General features: G+C 41.2%; 1 protein-coding gene across 1 annotated transcript; it reads left to right on the forward strand.

Moving 5' to 3' along the window:
* The first annotated feature begins 820 nt into the window (after window positions 1-820).
* On the forward strand, window positions 821-18,104 carry LOC106573527 (electron transfer flavoprotein subunit alpha). Its single transcript, XM_082962665.1, is given in 16 exon segments — window positions 821-859; window positions 5,291-5,429; window positions 6,095-6,102; window positions 8,771-8,852; window positions 9,016-9,052; window position 9,131; window positions 9,514-9,558; window positions 11,463-11,562; window positions 12,478-12,588; window positions 12,793-12,894; window positions 13,241-13,309; window positions 13,457-13,539; window positions 16,482-16,547; window positions 16,676-16,685; window positions 16,688-16,752; window positions 17,752-18,104. Coding segments are annotated over 16 exon segments (993 nt in total). The 3' UTR covers window positions 17,788-18,104.
* Window positions 18,105-18,153: the final 49 nt, after the last annotated feature.

Consider the following 18,153-nt stretch of genomic DNA (forward strand, 5'->3'; position numbering starts at 1 on the left):
CATCATGCACCCAAGTGGTACAGGCAGGATCTAGGATGGTCCTCTGAAATACAACGTTATTCAACTGAGTTTCGAAACCCAGAGGCGCAACATCGCGAGACTTCCGGGAATACTTCGAAACAGACCAAGCAGACCAGGCCTAGGTTTGAGAAGTCAATGAGAGAAGTGGGAAAATGATTCCTTAGTTGTTAATTATCTATAAGTCTAAAAGCACAACCTAGATTCGAAACAATGTCTTAAGTAGTTGAACATGTCATTACTACAACCACCTGAAAGTGACAAACTGACATGTTTTCCTTTTCGTCAAAATCAACTTTATATGTAAGGAGTGCCTTAGATACATGCACAGTTTAGCGGAGACCATTAGTTAGACCAGATTACATGTTTCTGCGCATGAGTTTAAACTAGCCAACGTCGCCTTACTGTGTGATCAGGGATTTGTTATTTATTTTTTACCCCGTTTCTCCCCAATTTTGTGGTATCCAACTGGTAGTTACAGTCTTGTCTCATCGCTGCAACTCCCGTACGGACACCTATTGGATAATCAATATCTGCCTTTCTTCACACTTTGAATCAGGTAGCATTTGTGTTAAAAAAAGGTGACCCATTTTTCCCGTGTCCAAGGGCATTGAAATATTTGATATTGATTTATACACTTTGTTCTGTTGGAATTTATAATTCCCAAATCAAAGCTTTTGGTTATTCTGCTTCCACCCAAAAACGGAAGTGATTGTAGTCCAACCAGACATTTGTGTCGCGAGAACATTCTACAGCTGTCAGAGTTCATTCAAGAGGTGAGCATCGAGGAGCAGAGTCAAAGATGCATAGAGCTATCAAGAAAACACATTTCAAACAGTTGGTAAGTAACGTTACACACAAATGATTATATCAGACTATCTAGCTAAGTAACTTGTTATTCATTCGCAATGTGGCAAATACAAAAAAAACACACATAGTACAAGCTGGTGTTGTAGGTGCCTGATAGACATATTTTGTATTTTTTATTTGACCATTATTTAACCAGGTAGGCTAGTTGAGAACAAGTTCTCATTTGCAACTGCGACCTGGCCAAGATAAAGGACAGCAATTCGACACATACAACAACACAGAGTTACACATGAAATAATCAAAACATACAGTCAATAATACAGTAGAACAAAAGAAAACAAAAAGTCTATATACAGTGAGTGCAAATGAGGTAAGTTAAGGCAGTAAATAGGCCATGGTGGCGAAGTAATTACAATAAAGCAATTAAACACTGGAATGGTAGATGTGCAGAAGATGAATGTACAAGTAGAGATACTGGGGTGCAAAGGAGCAAGATAAATAAATAAATACAGTATGGGGATGAGGTAGGTAGATAGATGGGCTGTTTACAGATGGGCTATGTACAGGTGCAGTGATCTGTGAGCTGCTCTGACAGCTGGTGCCTAAAGCTAGTGAGGGAGATATGAGTCTCCAGCTTCAGAGATTTTTGCAGTTCGTTCCAGTCATTGGCAGCAGAGAACTGGGAGGATAGACGACCAAAGGAGGAATTGGCTTTGGGGGTGACCAGTGAGATATACCTGCTGGAGCGCGTGCTACGAGTGGGTGCTGCTATGGTGACCAGTGAGCTGAGATAAGGCGGGGCTTTACCTAGCAGAGACTTGTAGATAACCTGTAGCCAGTGGGCCAACCACCGAGAGCGTATAGGTCGCAATGGTGGGTAGTGTATGGGGCTTTGGTGACAAAACGGATGGCACTGTGATAGACTGCATCCAGTTTGTTGTGTAGAGTGTTGGAGGCAATTTTAAAGATGACATCACCGAAGTCGAGGATCGGTAGGATGGTCAGTTTTACGAGGGTATGTTTGGCAGCATGAGTGAAGGATGATTTGTTGCGATATAGGAAGCCGATTTTAGATTTAATTTTGGATTGGAGATGCTTAATGTGAGTCTGGAAGGAGAGTTTACAGTCTAACCAGACACCCCGGTATTTGTAGTTGTCCACGTATTCTAAGTCAGAGCCATCCAGAGTAGTGGTGTTGGACGGGCGAGCAGGTGTGGGCAGTGATCGATTGAATAGCATGCATTTAGTTTTACTTGCGTTTAAGAGCAGTTGGAGGCCACAGAAGGAGAGTTGTATGGCACTGAACCTCGTCTGGAGGTTAGTTAACACAGTGTCCAAAGAGGGGCCAGAAGTATACAGAATGGTGTCGTCTGCGTAGAGGTGGATCAGAGAATCACCAGCAGCAAGATCAACATCATTGATGTATACAGAGAAGAGAGTCGGCCCGAGAATTGAACCCTGTGGCACACCCATAGAGACTGCCAGAGGTCCGGACAACAGGCCCTCCGATTTGACACACTGAACTCTATCAGAGAAGTAGTTGGTAAATCAGGCGAGGCAATCATTTGAGAAACCAAGGCTGTCGAGTCTGCCAATAAGAATGTGGTGATTGACAGAGTCGATAGCCTTGGCCAGGTCGATGAATACGGCTGCACAGTAATGTCTCTTATCGATGGCGGTTATGATGTCGTTTAGGACCTTGAGCGTGGCTGAGGTGCACCCATGACCAGCTCTGAAACCAGATTGCATAGCGGAGAAGGTACGGTGGGATTCGAAATGGTCGGTAATCTGTTTGTTAACTTGGCTTTCGAAGACCTTAGAAAGACAGGGTAGGATAGATATAGGTCTATAGCAGTTTGGGTCTAGAGTGTCACCCCCTTTGAAGAGGGGGATGACCGGGGCAGCTTTCCAATCTTTGGGAATCTCAGACGATACGAAAGAGAGGTTGAATAGGCTAGTAATAGGGATTGCAACAATTTCGGCAGATCATTTTAGAAAGAGAGGGTCCAGATTGTCTAGCCCGGCTGATTTGTATGGGTCCAGATTTTGCAGCTCTTTCAGAACATCAGCTATCTGGATTTGGGTGAAGGAGAAATGGTGGGGGCTTTGGCGGGTTGCTTTGGAGGGTGCCGCGCAGTTTACCGGGGTAGGGGTAGCCAGGTGGAAAGCATGGCCAGCCGTAGAGAAATGCTTATTGAAATTCTCAATTATAGTGGATTTATCTGTGGTAACAGTGTTTCCTAGCCTCAGAGCAGTGGGCAGCTGGGAGGAGGTGCTCTTTTTCTCCATGGACTTTACAGTGTCCCAGAACTTTTTTGAGTTAGTACTATAGGATGCAAATTTCTGTTTGAAAAAGCTAGCCTTAGCTTTTCTAACTGCCTGTGTATATTTGTTCCTAACTTCCCTGAAAAGTTGCATATCGCGGGGGCTATTCGATGCTAATGCAGAACGCCACAGGATGTTTTTGTGCTGGTCAAGGGCAGACAGGTCTGGAGTGAACCAAGGCCTATATCTATTCCTAGTTCTAATTTTTTGGAGTGGGGCATGCTTATTTAAGATGGTGAGGAAGGCACTTTTAAAGAATAGCCAGGCATCATCTACTGAAGGGATGAGGTCAATTTCATTCCAGGATACCCCGGCCAGGTCGATTAGAAAGGCCTGCTTGCAGAAGTGTTTTAGGGAGCGTTTGACAGTGATGAGGGGTGGTCGTTTGGTCGCAGACCCATTACGGATGCAGGCAATGAGGCAGTGATCGCTGAGATCTTGATTGAAAACAGCAGAGGTGTATTTGGAGGGCGAGTTGGTTAGGATGACATCTATGAGGGTGTTTACGAATTTGGGGTTGTACCTGGTAGGTTCATTGATAATTTGTGTGACATTGAGGGCATCAAGCTTAGATTGTAGGGTGGCCGTGGTGTTAAGCATGTCCCAGTTTAGGTCACCTAGTAGCACGAGCTCAGAAGATAGATGGGGGGCAATCAATTCACATATGGTATCGAGGGCACAGCCGGGGGCAGAGGGAGGTCTATAGCAAGCGGCAACAGTGAGAGACTTGTTTCTGGAAAGGTACATTTTTATTAGATTGCAACATCTTTGCAGTAGATTGCAACACCGCCCCTTTTGGCAGTTCTATGTTGAAGGTGGTCTATAGCAAGCAGCAACAGTAAGAGACTTGTTTATGGAAAAGTGAATTTTTAGAAGTAGAAGCTCAAAATATTTGGGTACAGACTTGGATGGTAATATAGAACTCTGCAGGCTATCTTTGCAGTAGATTGCAACACCGCCCCCTTTGGCAGTTCTATCTTGGCGGGAAATGTTATAGTTAGCGATGGAGATTTCAGGGTTTTTGGTGGTTTTCCTAAGCCAGGATTCAGACACTGCTAAGACATCTGTGCTGGCAGAGTGTGCTAAAGCAGTGAGTAAAACAAACTTAGGGAGTAGGCTTCTAATGTTAACACGCATGAAACCAATGCTTTTGCGGTTACAGAAGTCAACAAATGAGAGCACCTGGGGAGTGGGAGTGGAGCTAGGCACTGCAGGACGTGGATTAACCTCCACATCACCAGAGAAACAGAGGAGAAGTATGATAAGTGTACGGCTAAAGGCTATACGAACTGGCCGTCTAGCACGTTCGGAACAGAGAGTAAAAGGAGCAGCTTAGTTAACTTATCTGCCCTGTGCACGAAACCATAGAAAGGTTAACAGTACATTGATTTCCCTTGCTTTATTATTAATACATACGAAAAAATTACATTGCATATTTTTGAAAATCGGATCATATTTGATCTCACAGCCAGCTTCACAGACCTTAGCTAGCTGAAAATGTAGCTAACGTTAACTAGCTGTTACTGTAGCTAGCTAGATAGCTAGCTTATGCAACCTCATAAACAATGATGCAATGATTTTAAAGGCATTGAAGCACAATTTCAATGAAGACCATAATTTCATGTATAGCTACTATTTGCTCCCAATTTGCTACTGTATTGTGTTGTGACATTGGTTAGACTGCTGTGTGAATTACCTTTACTCTGGTAACGTTAATTCAAATTGTCTTTCAGACACAGGTTCAGATATATCTGGTCCTGTTTTAGGTTGGTGATAGGATTGATACTCCCTGTCAAAATGTTGTATAAGCCAGTGCATATCTTGGATGTTATGTCAGCTTGTTTACAGAAGGATTTGGCCCAGATCCTTCCTCCCCTTCGGTGTTACTTAGCTCACATTTTCTGCTATAGCTGACCTCCAAAAAAATACCCATTATATGTTGTTTTCCCCCAAAAGGTACACCTGAACAGAATCTGTAGTATCCTGTTTGATTCAATGCCTTGCTGTTCATAGGACTACACAAAATGCTGCTGAATTGTACATATCGTAATGGTAGCTTTCACGTTTGATAGGCATGAGAGCAGTTATGTTTACGTTTATGTTATGCCATTTACTGAAAAATACATTTCCTCTGTAGTCTGGTCTCCTCCAGAGGTTTCAAAGCAACTTGGTGGTGGCAGAGCACAACAATGACAAGCTGACCCCCATTACGCTGAGTGCTATTACTGCAGTCAAGAAACTAGGAGACGTGTCCTGTTTGGTTGCTGGAACAGACTGCAAAGGTAGGCTAAATCTTGGGTTTGATCAGATGGTGTCTAAAGAAAGTATTCACACTCCTTGACTTTTTTAACATTTTGTTGTTACAGCCTGAATTAAAAATGGGTTGAATTTATATTTTGTGTCACTAGCCTACACACAATACCCCATATTGTCAAAGTGGAATTATGTTTAATTTTTTTTTAACAAATTCATTAAAAATGAAAAGCTGAAATGTCTTGAGTCAATAAGTATTTAACCCATTTGTAATGGCAAGCCTAAGTAAGTTCTGGAGTAAAACTGCTTAACAAGTCACAATAAGTTACATGGACTCACTCTGTGTGCAATAATAGTGTTTAACATGCTTTTTGAGTGACTACCTCATCTCTGTACCCTAACCGTACAATTTATCTGTAAGGTCCCTCAGTCGAGCAGTGAATACACCCAGTCACTACAAAGTTACAGGCATCCTTCCTAACTCATGTGCCGGAGTGGAAGGAAACTACTCAGGGATTTCACCATGAGGCCAATGGTGACTTTAAAACAGTTAGAGTTTAATGGCTGTAATATGAGAACTGAGGATGGATCAACAACATTGTTGTTACTCCAATACTAACCTAATTGACAGTGGGAAAAGGAAGACAGAATACAAATATTCCAAAACATGCAGCCTGTTTGCAACAAGGCACTAAAGTAAAACTGCAAAAAAAGTAGCAAAGAAAATAACTTTATGTTCTGAACACAAAGTGTTATGTTTGGGGCAAACACAACACATCACTGAGTACCACTCTTCATATTTTCAAACATGGTGGTGGCTGCATCATGTTATGGGTATGCTTGTCATCAACAAGGACTAGGAAGTTTTTTTAGGCTAAAAATAAACGGAATAGAGTTAAGCACAGGTAATATCCTAGAGGAAAACCAGGTTCAGTGTGCATTCCAATAGACACTGGGAGACAAATTCACCTTTCAGCAGGAAAATAATCTAAAACACAAGGCCAAATATACACTGGAGTTGCTTACCAAGACGATATTGAATGTTCCTGAGAGGCCTAGTTACAGTTTTGACTTAAATGGGCTTGAAGATCTATGCCTTGGGTGTGAATACTTGCACTACATGACCAAAAGTATGTGGTCACCTGCTATTCTGACATCTCATTTCAAAATCATGGTCATTAATATGGAGTTGGTCCCCCCCCCCCTTTGCTGCTATAACAGCCTCCACTCTTCTGTGAGGGTTTTCCACTAGATTTTGGAAGATTGCTACGGGGACTTGCTTCCATTCAGTCACAATAGCATTAGTGAGGTCGGGCATAAATGTTGGGCTAATAGGAGTTCCAATTCTACCCAAAGGTGTTTGATGGAGTTGAGGTCAGGGCTCTGTGCAGGCCAAGTCAAGTTCTTCCCCACCGATCTCAAAAAAGCATTTCTGTAAGGACCTCGCTTTGTGCACAGGTGCATTGTCATGCTGAAACAGGTAAGGGCCTTCCCCAAAGTGTTGCCACAAAGTTGGAAGCACAGAATCGTCTAGAATGTCATTGTATGCTGTAGCATTAAGATTTCCCTTAACTGGAACTAAGGGGCCTAGCCCGAACAATGAAAAACAGCCCCAGACCATTATTCCTCCTCCACCAAACTTTACAGTTGGCGCTATGCATTCAGGTAATTAGCGTTCTTCTGCCATCCACCAAACCCAGATTTGTCTGTCGGACTACCAGATGGTGATGTGTGATTCATCACTCCAGAGAACGCTTTTCCACTGCTCCAGAGTCCAATGGTGGCGAGCTTTATACCACTCCAACCGATCCTTGGCATTGCGCATGGTGATCTTAGGCTTGTGTGTGGCTGCTCGGCCATGGAAAACCATTTCATGAAGCTCCCAATGAACATTTCTTGTGCTGACACTGCTTCCAGAGGCAGTTTGGAACTCTGTAGGAGTGTTGCAACCGAGAAGAGACGATTTTTACGCACTTCAGCGCTCGCCGGTCCCATTCTGTGAGCTTGTTTGGCTTACCACTACGCAGCTGAGCTGTTGTTGCTCCTAGACGTTTCCACTTTACAATAACAGCACTGACAGTTGACTGGGGCAGCTCTAGCAGGACAGAAATTTGACTAACTGACTTGTTGGAAAGGTGGTATCCTATGACAGTGCTACGTTGAGTCACTGAGCTCTTCAGTAAGGCCTTTCTACTGCCAATGTTTGTCTATGGAGGTTGCATGGCTGTGTGCTCTATTTTTATACACCTGTCGGAAAACAGGTATGGCTGAAATAGCTGAATCAACTAATTTGAAGGGGTGTACACATACATACGTATGTAAATGAGATTTTACATTTATTGAAAATATAAAAACATGTGTCCACTTAGATAAAAGTGCTCAAGGTTGACCTATTTTGCATAATGAATGTTTTGGCATTCAGGTACAAAAAGTAACTTTCTGAGCACTTCCACAATGGGCAAATATTTATGGGAAAAGATAAACGGTTGAGATTTATATCTTTTAAAAGCTGACAAACAGGGTTTACCCATTAAATGTCTATTAGCTAAAAAAAAAAAAATCAGATTTGTCATTCACATACAGTAAGTTTTATATTTGAGTTTGTATTGTGCCTGCCATAGGTCGAGACACAACATGCGCTTAAATACAGGGCAGGTTTCATGTTTTTTCTGATCAATTTACTAAAATGGGAATAGATCGTTAAAGGTCCACACATCAGAGAATGTTGACTTAAACGGGAATATCTGTTGATTTTATATTATACTGTCAATCCTCCATCGGAAACCTATTGGAATGATGTAAATAATAGAATAGACATGACCATTTATGCTGACAGTCAACAGTGGTTGGACCATCGGCCATCTTTGTGGGAGTAATTCAAAGTTAACATTTCAATTAAAATGTCAATGGTGTACCAGCTAAATTGCAGTCTGAAGGGATGTCTGTTCTATGAATTACATTTCTATGATTGAAATGACACACCCTGTATTCAAGAATATGTCTCAACCGATGGCGGGCACAACACAAACTTCAGATGTAAAGTAGGGTCTAAACTACAACGTGAATATGAATGCATTTTTAGATATTTGACGTTTGATGTATAATTTCTTGATTTTTTTTTCAAGAAATTATAAAGCAGTTTGACAACCTTGTTTTGTAACCTTTTAAATTATATCAAACTCAACTGTTTCTTGTTTCCAGTGACTTCTTCCATGAGCAATCATGTATAGAAAGTTTGTTTAAATCAAAATGGATGCTGGCAAAAAGTGCTTGAAGTCAAATGGATTTACCCGATATCCAGACCTAGACACTTAGTGGTTTTCTTCAATGGATTGATTTGCTGTATATTTAATCATCTCTTCAGGTTGCACAGGAAGTCAGCAAAGTCCTAGGTGTAAAGACAGTTCTGATTGCTCAAAATGATGCTTACAAAGGCTCTCTGCCAGGTATGTATATCCAGAGTGTGAAGTAGATGCAGACAATAGATTCACTGAAGCTGTAAATGAGTTGGAAGTTTTACTTCAGCATCTTACTTAAAAATCTGAGTAATAAAACAAATAAAATCGATTTGCGTGTGGTGTTAACAGCAACTTGCATGTCTTTCCACAGAGGAATTGACTCCACTTATACTGTCAACCCAGAAGCAGTTGTCACGTCCTGACCAGTATAAGGGGTTATTTGTTATTGCAGTTTGGTCAGGACGTGAAAGGGGGTGTTTGTTTAGAGTGTTTCGGGGTTTGTTGGGCTATGTTCATATTTAAGAGGGTTGTGTTTGTTTAGAGTGTTTCGGGGTTGTTGGGCTATGTTCTTTGTTAGTCTATTTCTATGTTAGTTCTAGTATATCTATTTCTATGTGGTGTTTGTTGGGTTGACCTTCAATTGGAAGCAGCTGCTCCTAGTTGCTTCTAATTGAAGGTCCTATTTAAGAGGGGTGTTTTTCTATGGGATTTGTGGGTAGTTGTTTCTTGTTTAGCTGTGTGCCTGACAAGACTGGTATCGGCGATGTGTTTGTATACGTGTGTTTTGGTTTTCCTTCTTTATGCCTATTAAAAAGAAGATGAGTATACACATTCCTGTTGCGTTTTGGTCTAATCCATATGACAGCAGTTCAACTTCACCCATATCTGTGCTGGAGCGTCTGCATTTGGGAAAGTAAGGTTATAAGACCCTTATATACAGTTGAAGTCGGAAGTTTACATACACTTAGGTTCAAGTCATTAAAACTCGTTTTTCAACCACTCCACAAATTTCTTGTTAACATACTATAGTTTTGGCAAGTCGTTTAGGACATGTACTTTGTGGATGACACAAGTAATTTTTTCAACAATTGTTTACAGACAGATTATTTCACTTATAATTCACTATATCACAATTCCAGTGGGTCAGAAGTTTACATACACTGAGTTGACTGTGCCTTTAATAAACAGCTTGGAAAATTCCAGAAAATTATGTCATGGCTTTAGAAGCAAGCTTCTGATAGGCTAGTTGACATCATTTGAGTCAATTGGAGGTGTACCTGTGGATGTATTTCAAGGCCTACCTTCAACCTCAGTGCCTCTTTGGTTGACATAATGGGAAAATCCAAAGAAATCAGCCAAGACCTCAGAAGAAAAATTGTAGACCTCTACAAGTCTGGTTCATCCTTGGGAGCAATTTCCAAACGCCTGAAGGTACCACGTTCATCTGTACAAACAATAGTATGCAAGTATAAACACCATGGGACCACGCAGCCGTCATACCGCTCAGGAAGGAGATGCGTTCTGTCTCCTAGAGATGAATGTACTTTGGTGCGAAAAGTGCAAATAAATCCCAGAACAACAGCAAAGGACCTAGTGAAGATGCTGGAGGAAATGGGTACAAAAGTATCTATATCCACAGTAAAACGAGGCCTATATCGACATAACCTGAAAGGCCGCTCAGCAAGGAAGAAGCCACTGCTCCGAAACCGCAATAAAAAAGCCAGTCCATGGTTTGCAACTGCACATGGGGACAAAGATCATACTTTTTGGACAAATGTCCTCTGGTCTCATGAAACAAAAATAGAACTGTTTGGCCATAATGACCATCGTTATGTTTGGAGGAAAAAACGGGAGGCTTGCAAGCCGAAGAACACCATCCTAACCTTGAAGCACGGGGTTGGCAGCATCATGTTGTGGGGGGTGCTTTGCTGCAGGAGGGACTGATGCACTTCACAAAATAGATGGCATCATGAGGTGGGAAAATTATGTGGATATATTGAAGCAACATCTCAAGACATCAGTCAGGAAGTTAAAGCTTGGTCACATGGGTCTTCCAAATGGACAATGACCCCAAGCATACTTCCAAAGTTTTGGAAAAATGGCTTAAGGACAACAAAGTCAAGGTATTGGAGTGGCCATCACAAAGCCCTGACCTCAATCTTATAGAACATTTGTGAGCCGAACTGAAAAAGCATGTGCGAGCAAGGAGGCCTACAAACCTGACTCAGTTACACCAGCTCTGTCAGGAAGAATGGGCCAAAATTCACCCAACTTATTGTGGGGAGCTTGTGGAAGGCTACCCAAAACGTTTGACCCGAGTTAAACAATTTAAAGGCAATGCTACCAAATACTAATTGAGTGTATGTAAACGTCTGACCCACTGGGAATGTGATGAAGGAAATAAACACTGAAGTTAATCATTCTCTCTACTATTATTCAGACATTTTCACATTCTTAAAATAAAGTGGGGATCCTAACTGACCTAAGACAGGAATTTTTACTCAGATTAAATGTCAGGAATTGTGAAAAACTGAGTTGAAATGTATTTGGCTAAGGTGTATGTAAACTTCCGACTTCAACTGAACATACCTTCAGGTCATTTGTCACTTCTTAGCAAAGCGATCTGCCTGCAGATGATTTGATGTATTTCGTAGGATGTATTTGGTTTCATAATCCTTGTGTAAAAAACATAGCTGTTATGAGTATGCTGTATTTTCATTCATGCCATGGTTTCTGGAACTTATTTGTAGAGCATCTTTGGCTGATCGTTACAGATTGCCTTATATCCCTGCTTATTTACCAATCTGTCTTTTCTAGAATCTGCTCCCTAGAGTGGCTGCCAAGTTGGATGTTGCTCCTATTTCAGACGTTATTGAGATCAAATACCCTGACACCTTTGACAGAACCATCTATGCCGGTAAGTAACTTTTTGTGAATGTGTTATGAGAAGATACATTTGAACTAAAGCATATTGCTATTGTTTTTACCCCAAACCAACCTAAAGTGCCTTGCAAAAGTATTCATCCCCCTTGGTGTTTTTCCAATATCTTTGTATTACAACCTGCAATTTAAATGTATTTTTATGTATTTTTAGTGTATTTTTATTTTGAATAGTTATGCACGCTCAAATTTGTATTTATTTTTTGGTTATTTCTTGTTTGTTTCACAATAAAAAATATCTTGCATCTTCAAAGTGGTAGGCATGTTATGTAAATAAAATGATACAAACCCCCCAAAAATTTATTAATTCCAGGTTGTAAGGCAACACAATAGGAAAAATGCCAAGGGGGTGAATACTTTCGCAAGCCACTGTATACTACTAAGATATCCTTCAGAATTCTTGAGCACATTTTAATTCACCAATGCACTTTAGAGTGCTTTAGAAATTTTTTGAGACTCAATATGGATTTTGTTTGATATTATCATTGGAAATCAATTGAATTTGTTACTGCATTTGGGACTGCTCTTATGAATTTGACCAGTAACTCTCCATGTACTGTACCATGGGGAACTGGTTTGCTTTTAGATATAGAGCCAATTCAGTCTTTTGGCAATACCAGCAATGACTAGATCCCAAAAGCCTAATTTCTCAATTGCACTTATGGGCTTTGAATGAATCAAAATGACATTATCCACTTAAACCGTTGCTGTTTAATTGTCATGTCCAAATAGGTCATATTGAAAACTCATGGTGAACCTTGAGCGCAGAAGATGTTTCCCAAATTAGATTCTGTGAAATTAATTCTCTACTTTTATTTCCCATTTGTCATCAGAAGAGTTGCATGAGGTTTAGAGTTAGATAACAAAACATCACTGTTTGTCTCATTCACAGGAAATGCTCTCAGCACTGTCAAGTGTAATGACAATGTCAAGGTTTTCACTGTCAGAGGGACATCCTTTGAGCCCACTGAGGTGGAGGGAGGCAGTGCTACATCAGAGGAAGGTAGCTATAGTACTAACCATGCACTGATAAACACATGAAAAGCATACATACAAAAGCCATTGTTCTTGTTTATCATTCTAAAATAATTATTTAATTTCCTGACTGGATAACTTATTTTGTCAGGGTATAGTTAAAAGCAAGAACTTGAGATACAGTTTTATTTAATATGATCCTCTGACGATCCCCATGAGTTGTTTATTTCAGTTGCTACGTCTAATTCCGCTGGGATGTCTGATTGGCTGGAAGCAACCTTGACCAAGACTGACCGTCCAGAGCTGACCAGTGCTAAGGTTGTGGTGTCTGGAGGTAGAAGTCACCTTCAGCTCATCATACCATTTGCCTTATGTAACCGATGTGAAATGGCTAGTTAGTTAGCGGTGGTGCGCGCTAATAGTGTTTCAATCAGTGACGTCACTCGCTCTGAGACTTGAAGTAGGGTTTCCCCTTGCGTTGCAAGGGCCGCGGCTTTTGTGGCGCGATGGGTAACGATGCTTCGTGGGGTGTCAGTTGTTGATGTGTGCAAGGGTCCCTGGTTCGAGCCCGGGTTGGGGCGAAGAGAGGGACGGAACCTACACTGTTACACTTACACATCAGTTTATTTGTCATGTTCATGAAAACGTTTAAATAAATCATTATTGTCTTGTCCTTTTAGGAAGGGGACTGAAGAATGGAGAGAACTTCAAGCTGCTCTATGACCTTGCTGACAAAATGAATGCTGCAGGTAAGTGGGTAATTTAGAATGAGTCTTTCAATGACAACAAATGTTACTTTCTATATTTAAATAACTGATAAATTATTGGTGAAAAAATTGGATTGCATTTTTTTGTCCATTAGCAGTAAAGTAGGTTTGAATTGATTTCCCCCACAGTTGGTGCTTCCAGAGCTGCTGTGGATGCTGGATATGTCCCCAATGACATGCAGGTTGGACACACTGGCAAGATCGTGGCCCCCGTAAGTGACAAACTCTGGAACATTTTACACTCATCCTATTCTTTGATAGGCAATGTTGTGCTCAATGGTGTCATCTGTAATAATATTGCACAATTTTTCAAGATACCGGTAAACCTTTTGTGGGTCTAAACTTACAATTTTTTTCTGAAAATGCGAATATATGTTTTCTGAGGAGTTACCCACCCACTATCTATTATTGTGCAAGTTACCCGCAGCTTGACAAAGACCTGTTAGACAATTCCTGGAATTCAGTGTTCTAAAGATGGGAATTTAACCTTTTTAAAAGGGCAAAGGGATCCATTATCCGGTTCAACTGGGATATCCTAGCTGTGGTTATCCACACATTAGACCCCACGAAATGTAGTTAATGGCACATATAGGCTCCTAAATGATTTAGCTGATCCATTAAAGAGCAGTGCACAGTGCAGTGGATGTCTGCTCAGACCCCCAGATCAGGTCATTCTTCCCAAATTGTATTTTGCTAATGTTTTGACAAGATTGTCATGTAGGCTTAATGTATTAAATACAATTTGAATTGCAGTTTTTTTTTATCCTGTTCATATTTGTCCGTCAGTTGTTCATTGTCTTCATGCACACCACTCAAAGGATTCACATAAATATTAGAAGGTAATTTCTTATCGCTACCTTCAGGCATTGTTAGGACAGAACCATGCATGTCTTATCAGTGTTACGGTCTGTCTGCCGCCTTTTTAAAATTTTTATAAATGTCCCCTTGAATTATTCCCTATGAGTGACATAGCCCAAAGCTGTGTTCCTTTTTGTTTTGTGAGGTAACAAGCAATTTATATTTGACATATACAACAGTTGTATTACTTATTAGATTGAACCCCTTTTGACAATAGTGTGTGTATATATTTATTTATTTATTTGCAGGCTTAAAATAGTGGTTATGTCCAGTATTGAACTGCTCCAGTTATATACTGAACAAAAATATAAACGCAACATGTAAAGTGTTGGTGCCATTTTTTAATGAGCTGAAATAAAATGTCTCTCAAATTTTGTGCACAAATTTGTTTACATCCCTGTTAGTGAGCATTTATCGTTTGCCAAGGTAATCCATCCACCTGACAGGTGTGGCATATCAAGAAGCTGATTAAACAGCATGATCATTACACAGGTGCTCCTTGTGCCAGGGACAAGAGGCCACTCTAAAATGTGCAGTTTTGTCACACCACACAATGCCATAGATGTCTCAAGTTTTGAGGGATCGTGCAATTGGAATGCTGACTGCAGGAATGTGAACCAAGCTGCCTCCAACATTGTTTTTGAAAATTTGCCAGTACGTCCAACCGGCCTCACAACTGCAGATCACGTGTAAACATGCAGCCCAGGACCTCCACATCCGGATTCATCTGCAGGATCATCTGAGACCAGCCACCTGGACAGTTGATGAAATTGAGGACTATTTCGGTTTGTAGTAAAGCCCTTTGTGGGGAGAAACCCATTCTGATTGGCAGGTCCTGGCTTCCCATTGGGTGGGCCCCTCCAAGGCCCACCCATGGCTGCGCCCCTGCCCATTCATGTGAAATCCATAGATTAGGGCCTAATGAATGTATTTAAATTGACTGATTTTCTTTTATGAACTGTAACTCAGTGAAATGATTTTGTTTATTTTTGTTCAGTATAATTTTGCTGAAATTTTTACATTTGAAAGAATCTCCCGGCACGGAATTAGTTGACATTCACTCTTTCTGTCAGCATGTATGTCACAGTTAAGCTTTTGCAATTATGTAACCTAAGCTGTGGGGTGTCATCCCGTAGTAACGTTTCAGGGGAGTACCACATTTGGGGAACAGCTTGGCAACGGAGCAGCCAGGTTGTCATGTTGGAGTACATTTCTTTTTTTTTAATCTTTTTTTTTATCGGTTAACAATAGCATCACCACACTTGAATGACTAGCTAGCGATGCAATCATGCTGCATGTAGGGAGTTGTTTTGACACCTGAGGGAAAGCTAGCAACACAACAGCAGGTGTGCCTGCCTGGTCTTCTTATTGAAAACCGCAAAGCTGCTAAAAGAGCTCAAAGAGAAGAACTCTGAGAAGACTCTCCGAATAGGCTAGACATGTATGTACTCTGATATTTCCATACAGTGATATTTAAGAACTAAAGCATACATCTTTTGCTGTCGTTTTCCCTCTGCTACAGTAGGACCGTGCTCTTGCTGGACAGGACAGTACCTCTCATTGTGAAATATTGGTCCTCACTTTTAGTCTTTAGTACACTTGTGTTCATAAATTTATGCTCTGCTCCTCCGAGACTACTCCAATAACATTAAATAGCACTGAAATATTAATATGGCAGTGCATTACGCTGAAAGCCTCTGTTTTTCCCAGAGGTGGAGGGTCATACACTCTGCTTCACCACCCCCAGCATTCTCTCTGAGATTACATGGTCAGGGTCAGCACTAGAACAGCTCCATCCTCTAATATGGAAACCCAGGGCTGCGTTGTGTAAGGAAAAACATAATGCAAAGTTCAATTAAACAAATGGTGTTGTTCTGAACGACCAATTTAAAAACTGGTTGTAGGTTAAAGGCACAGCTACCCTTTAAATACGTCACTCATTGCTTCAAGCCATACCGACCAAACTTACCTCAGTCTGTTCAAGAATGTTTTGGAGAAACGTGCTCAGTACAAGCCGTTACATAACGTAGCAAACGTTCAATGGAACTGAACTCACCCCAGGACTGCCCTGCAATCAGCTGCATCAGTACTAGGGTGCCAATGAGGGCCTTAGTGGTATCATGGTCAGCTCTTGATTACTTTTTCAGAAGATAGATGGAAAATACATTTCCTTAGTAAATATTGTCTTACCTGTGTTCAGCAGCCTGAAACAACTGACACTACATAGATGTGTACATGCACCAAGCTCTTGTGTTATTATATTGATAAAGCTTGTTTGTCCTCGTTCTCTCTGCAGGAGTTGTACATCGCTGTTGCTATCTCTGGAGCTATTCAACATCTGGCTGGGATGAAGGACAGCAAGGTACAGTACAGTTACCATTCGTGCTTGATTTTTTTTCTGTCCTATTCCCCAGAATCTTCTGTTAGGTATACACAAGTATAAGAAAAAAGAGCATGTTGCGATATTTTGAACTACGTTTTATTCTGCAGACTATTGTTGCCATAAGGACCCAGAGGCTCCCATCTTCCAGGTGGCTGACTATGGTCTGGTGGCTGATCTCTTTAAGGTGAGATAGCAGGCTGATTACCAAACACCCTTGCCATGACTGAAACAAACCCAACACTGCACCAGCCTCCTGCACAGTGCTGAATACCTGATTAGCAAGAGAGGCATTTCAATAACCAAGACATGACAAAAGTGACAGTCAGAAAATTCTATTCACCATTTCCCTGATACATTTTGCAAGACGCATTATTATCCCTCCTAATGGAAATGTGCATCTGTTGAATTATTGAGGTGTTGAATTAATCAGGTGAATTGTGGCCAGAGCCTGCTGCTCTGTTAAGATGCAACAACAGCTCTCCTTCAAACCATAAAAAGAAATCGATAGTTAACTTAAGTGGCTGGGTGGAAGTTCTCAGGTTTTATTTTCTCTTCCCTAGTGTCAGTACTTTACATGCTTAGCTGCCCTCTACTGTCTGGCTGGCACATATGGCCAGTGTGCCAGAGGGTTGACAAACTCTTGGACAAGAGGGCCTTTGCTTTCGGTGAAAGAGAAGGAGCTTTTATTTTCGTGTGTATGTGTCCTGTTGTTCATCTTTTATTTACTGTGGGGGTGTGTGAGAGGCCCAGGTGTTCTGGGTAAACTCTGTAAAAGTGACTGGCAATAGTAGCTCGTGGCAGCAGAGTTGTGACCTGCTGGTTATCATCTTACATGTGATCACTCCTCGGATAACCGATTAAAATGTATGGGCTTTCTCCTCTTCCTTCAATTGAAAACTGATCTCCGGGACACACTCGACTCGGGTGCTACTGATATAGTTTCAGGTACCCCGCTCATGCCCCTCATACCCAGTTACTCTCAGATTTTAATTGGTTTATCAATTAATTGATCTTAAATGGTGTCACCCCAAAACCATGAGACTAAACACTGACAGTTATAGCAAAGCTCAACCCTCCATTTCCATGTCGCAAGCTTACACCATGTCCATTGTGTCAACCTGGCTAGATTTGCCTGGTTAGGGAGGTGTAACCGTCTTAAACTCCTCTGTTTTTCTTTCACTAGGCTGTGCCTGAGATGACTGCAGCATTGAACAAGTAAGCCAGCGTTCAGCTAAGCAGCCATCCCACCACTCTTACCTGGGTACTAAGACTGTAACCACAGTTACAACTCTCCTACAACCTCTGCCTTAAATGGTTTCTGGAGCTACTATTTTGGGGACACTAATAATGTTATCATCATTCTCCCTAAATGGCAACAGAATAACACTCTCAGTTTACAAACTGTCTGTTTTTATGTACGTAGGTATGAAAATGCCACAAATAATGTTTTGCTTACCTGGCGTAGGTGATATTTGTATCCCTATTAATGCACATTTTGTATTTAACGTAGCGTCGCAAAGGTAATCTTCGGGAAGTCTAAACCTGCCTCCTCACTTATTAACTTTTTTTTTATACCAAAAGCTCT

Source organism: Salmo salar, chromosome 16 (genome assembly GCF_965601325.2).
Source record: "Salmo salar chromosome 16, fSalSal1, whole genome shotgun sequence".
NCBI classification, from domain to species: domain Eukaryota; kingdom Metazoa; phylum Chordata; class Actinopteri; order Salmoniformes; family Salmonidae; genus Salmo; species Salmo salar.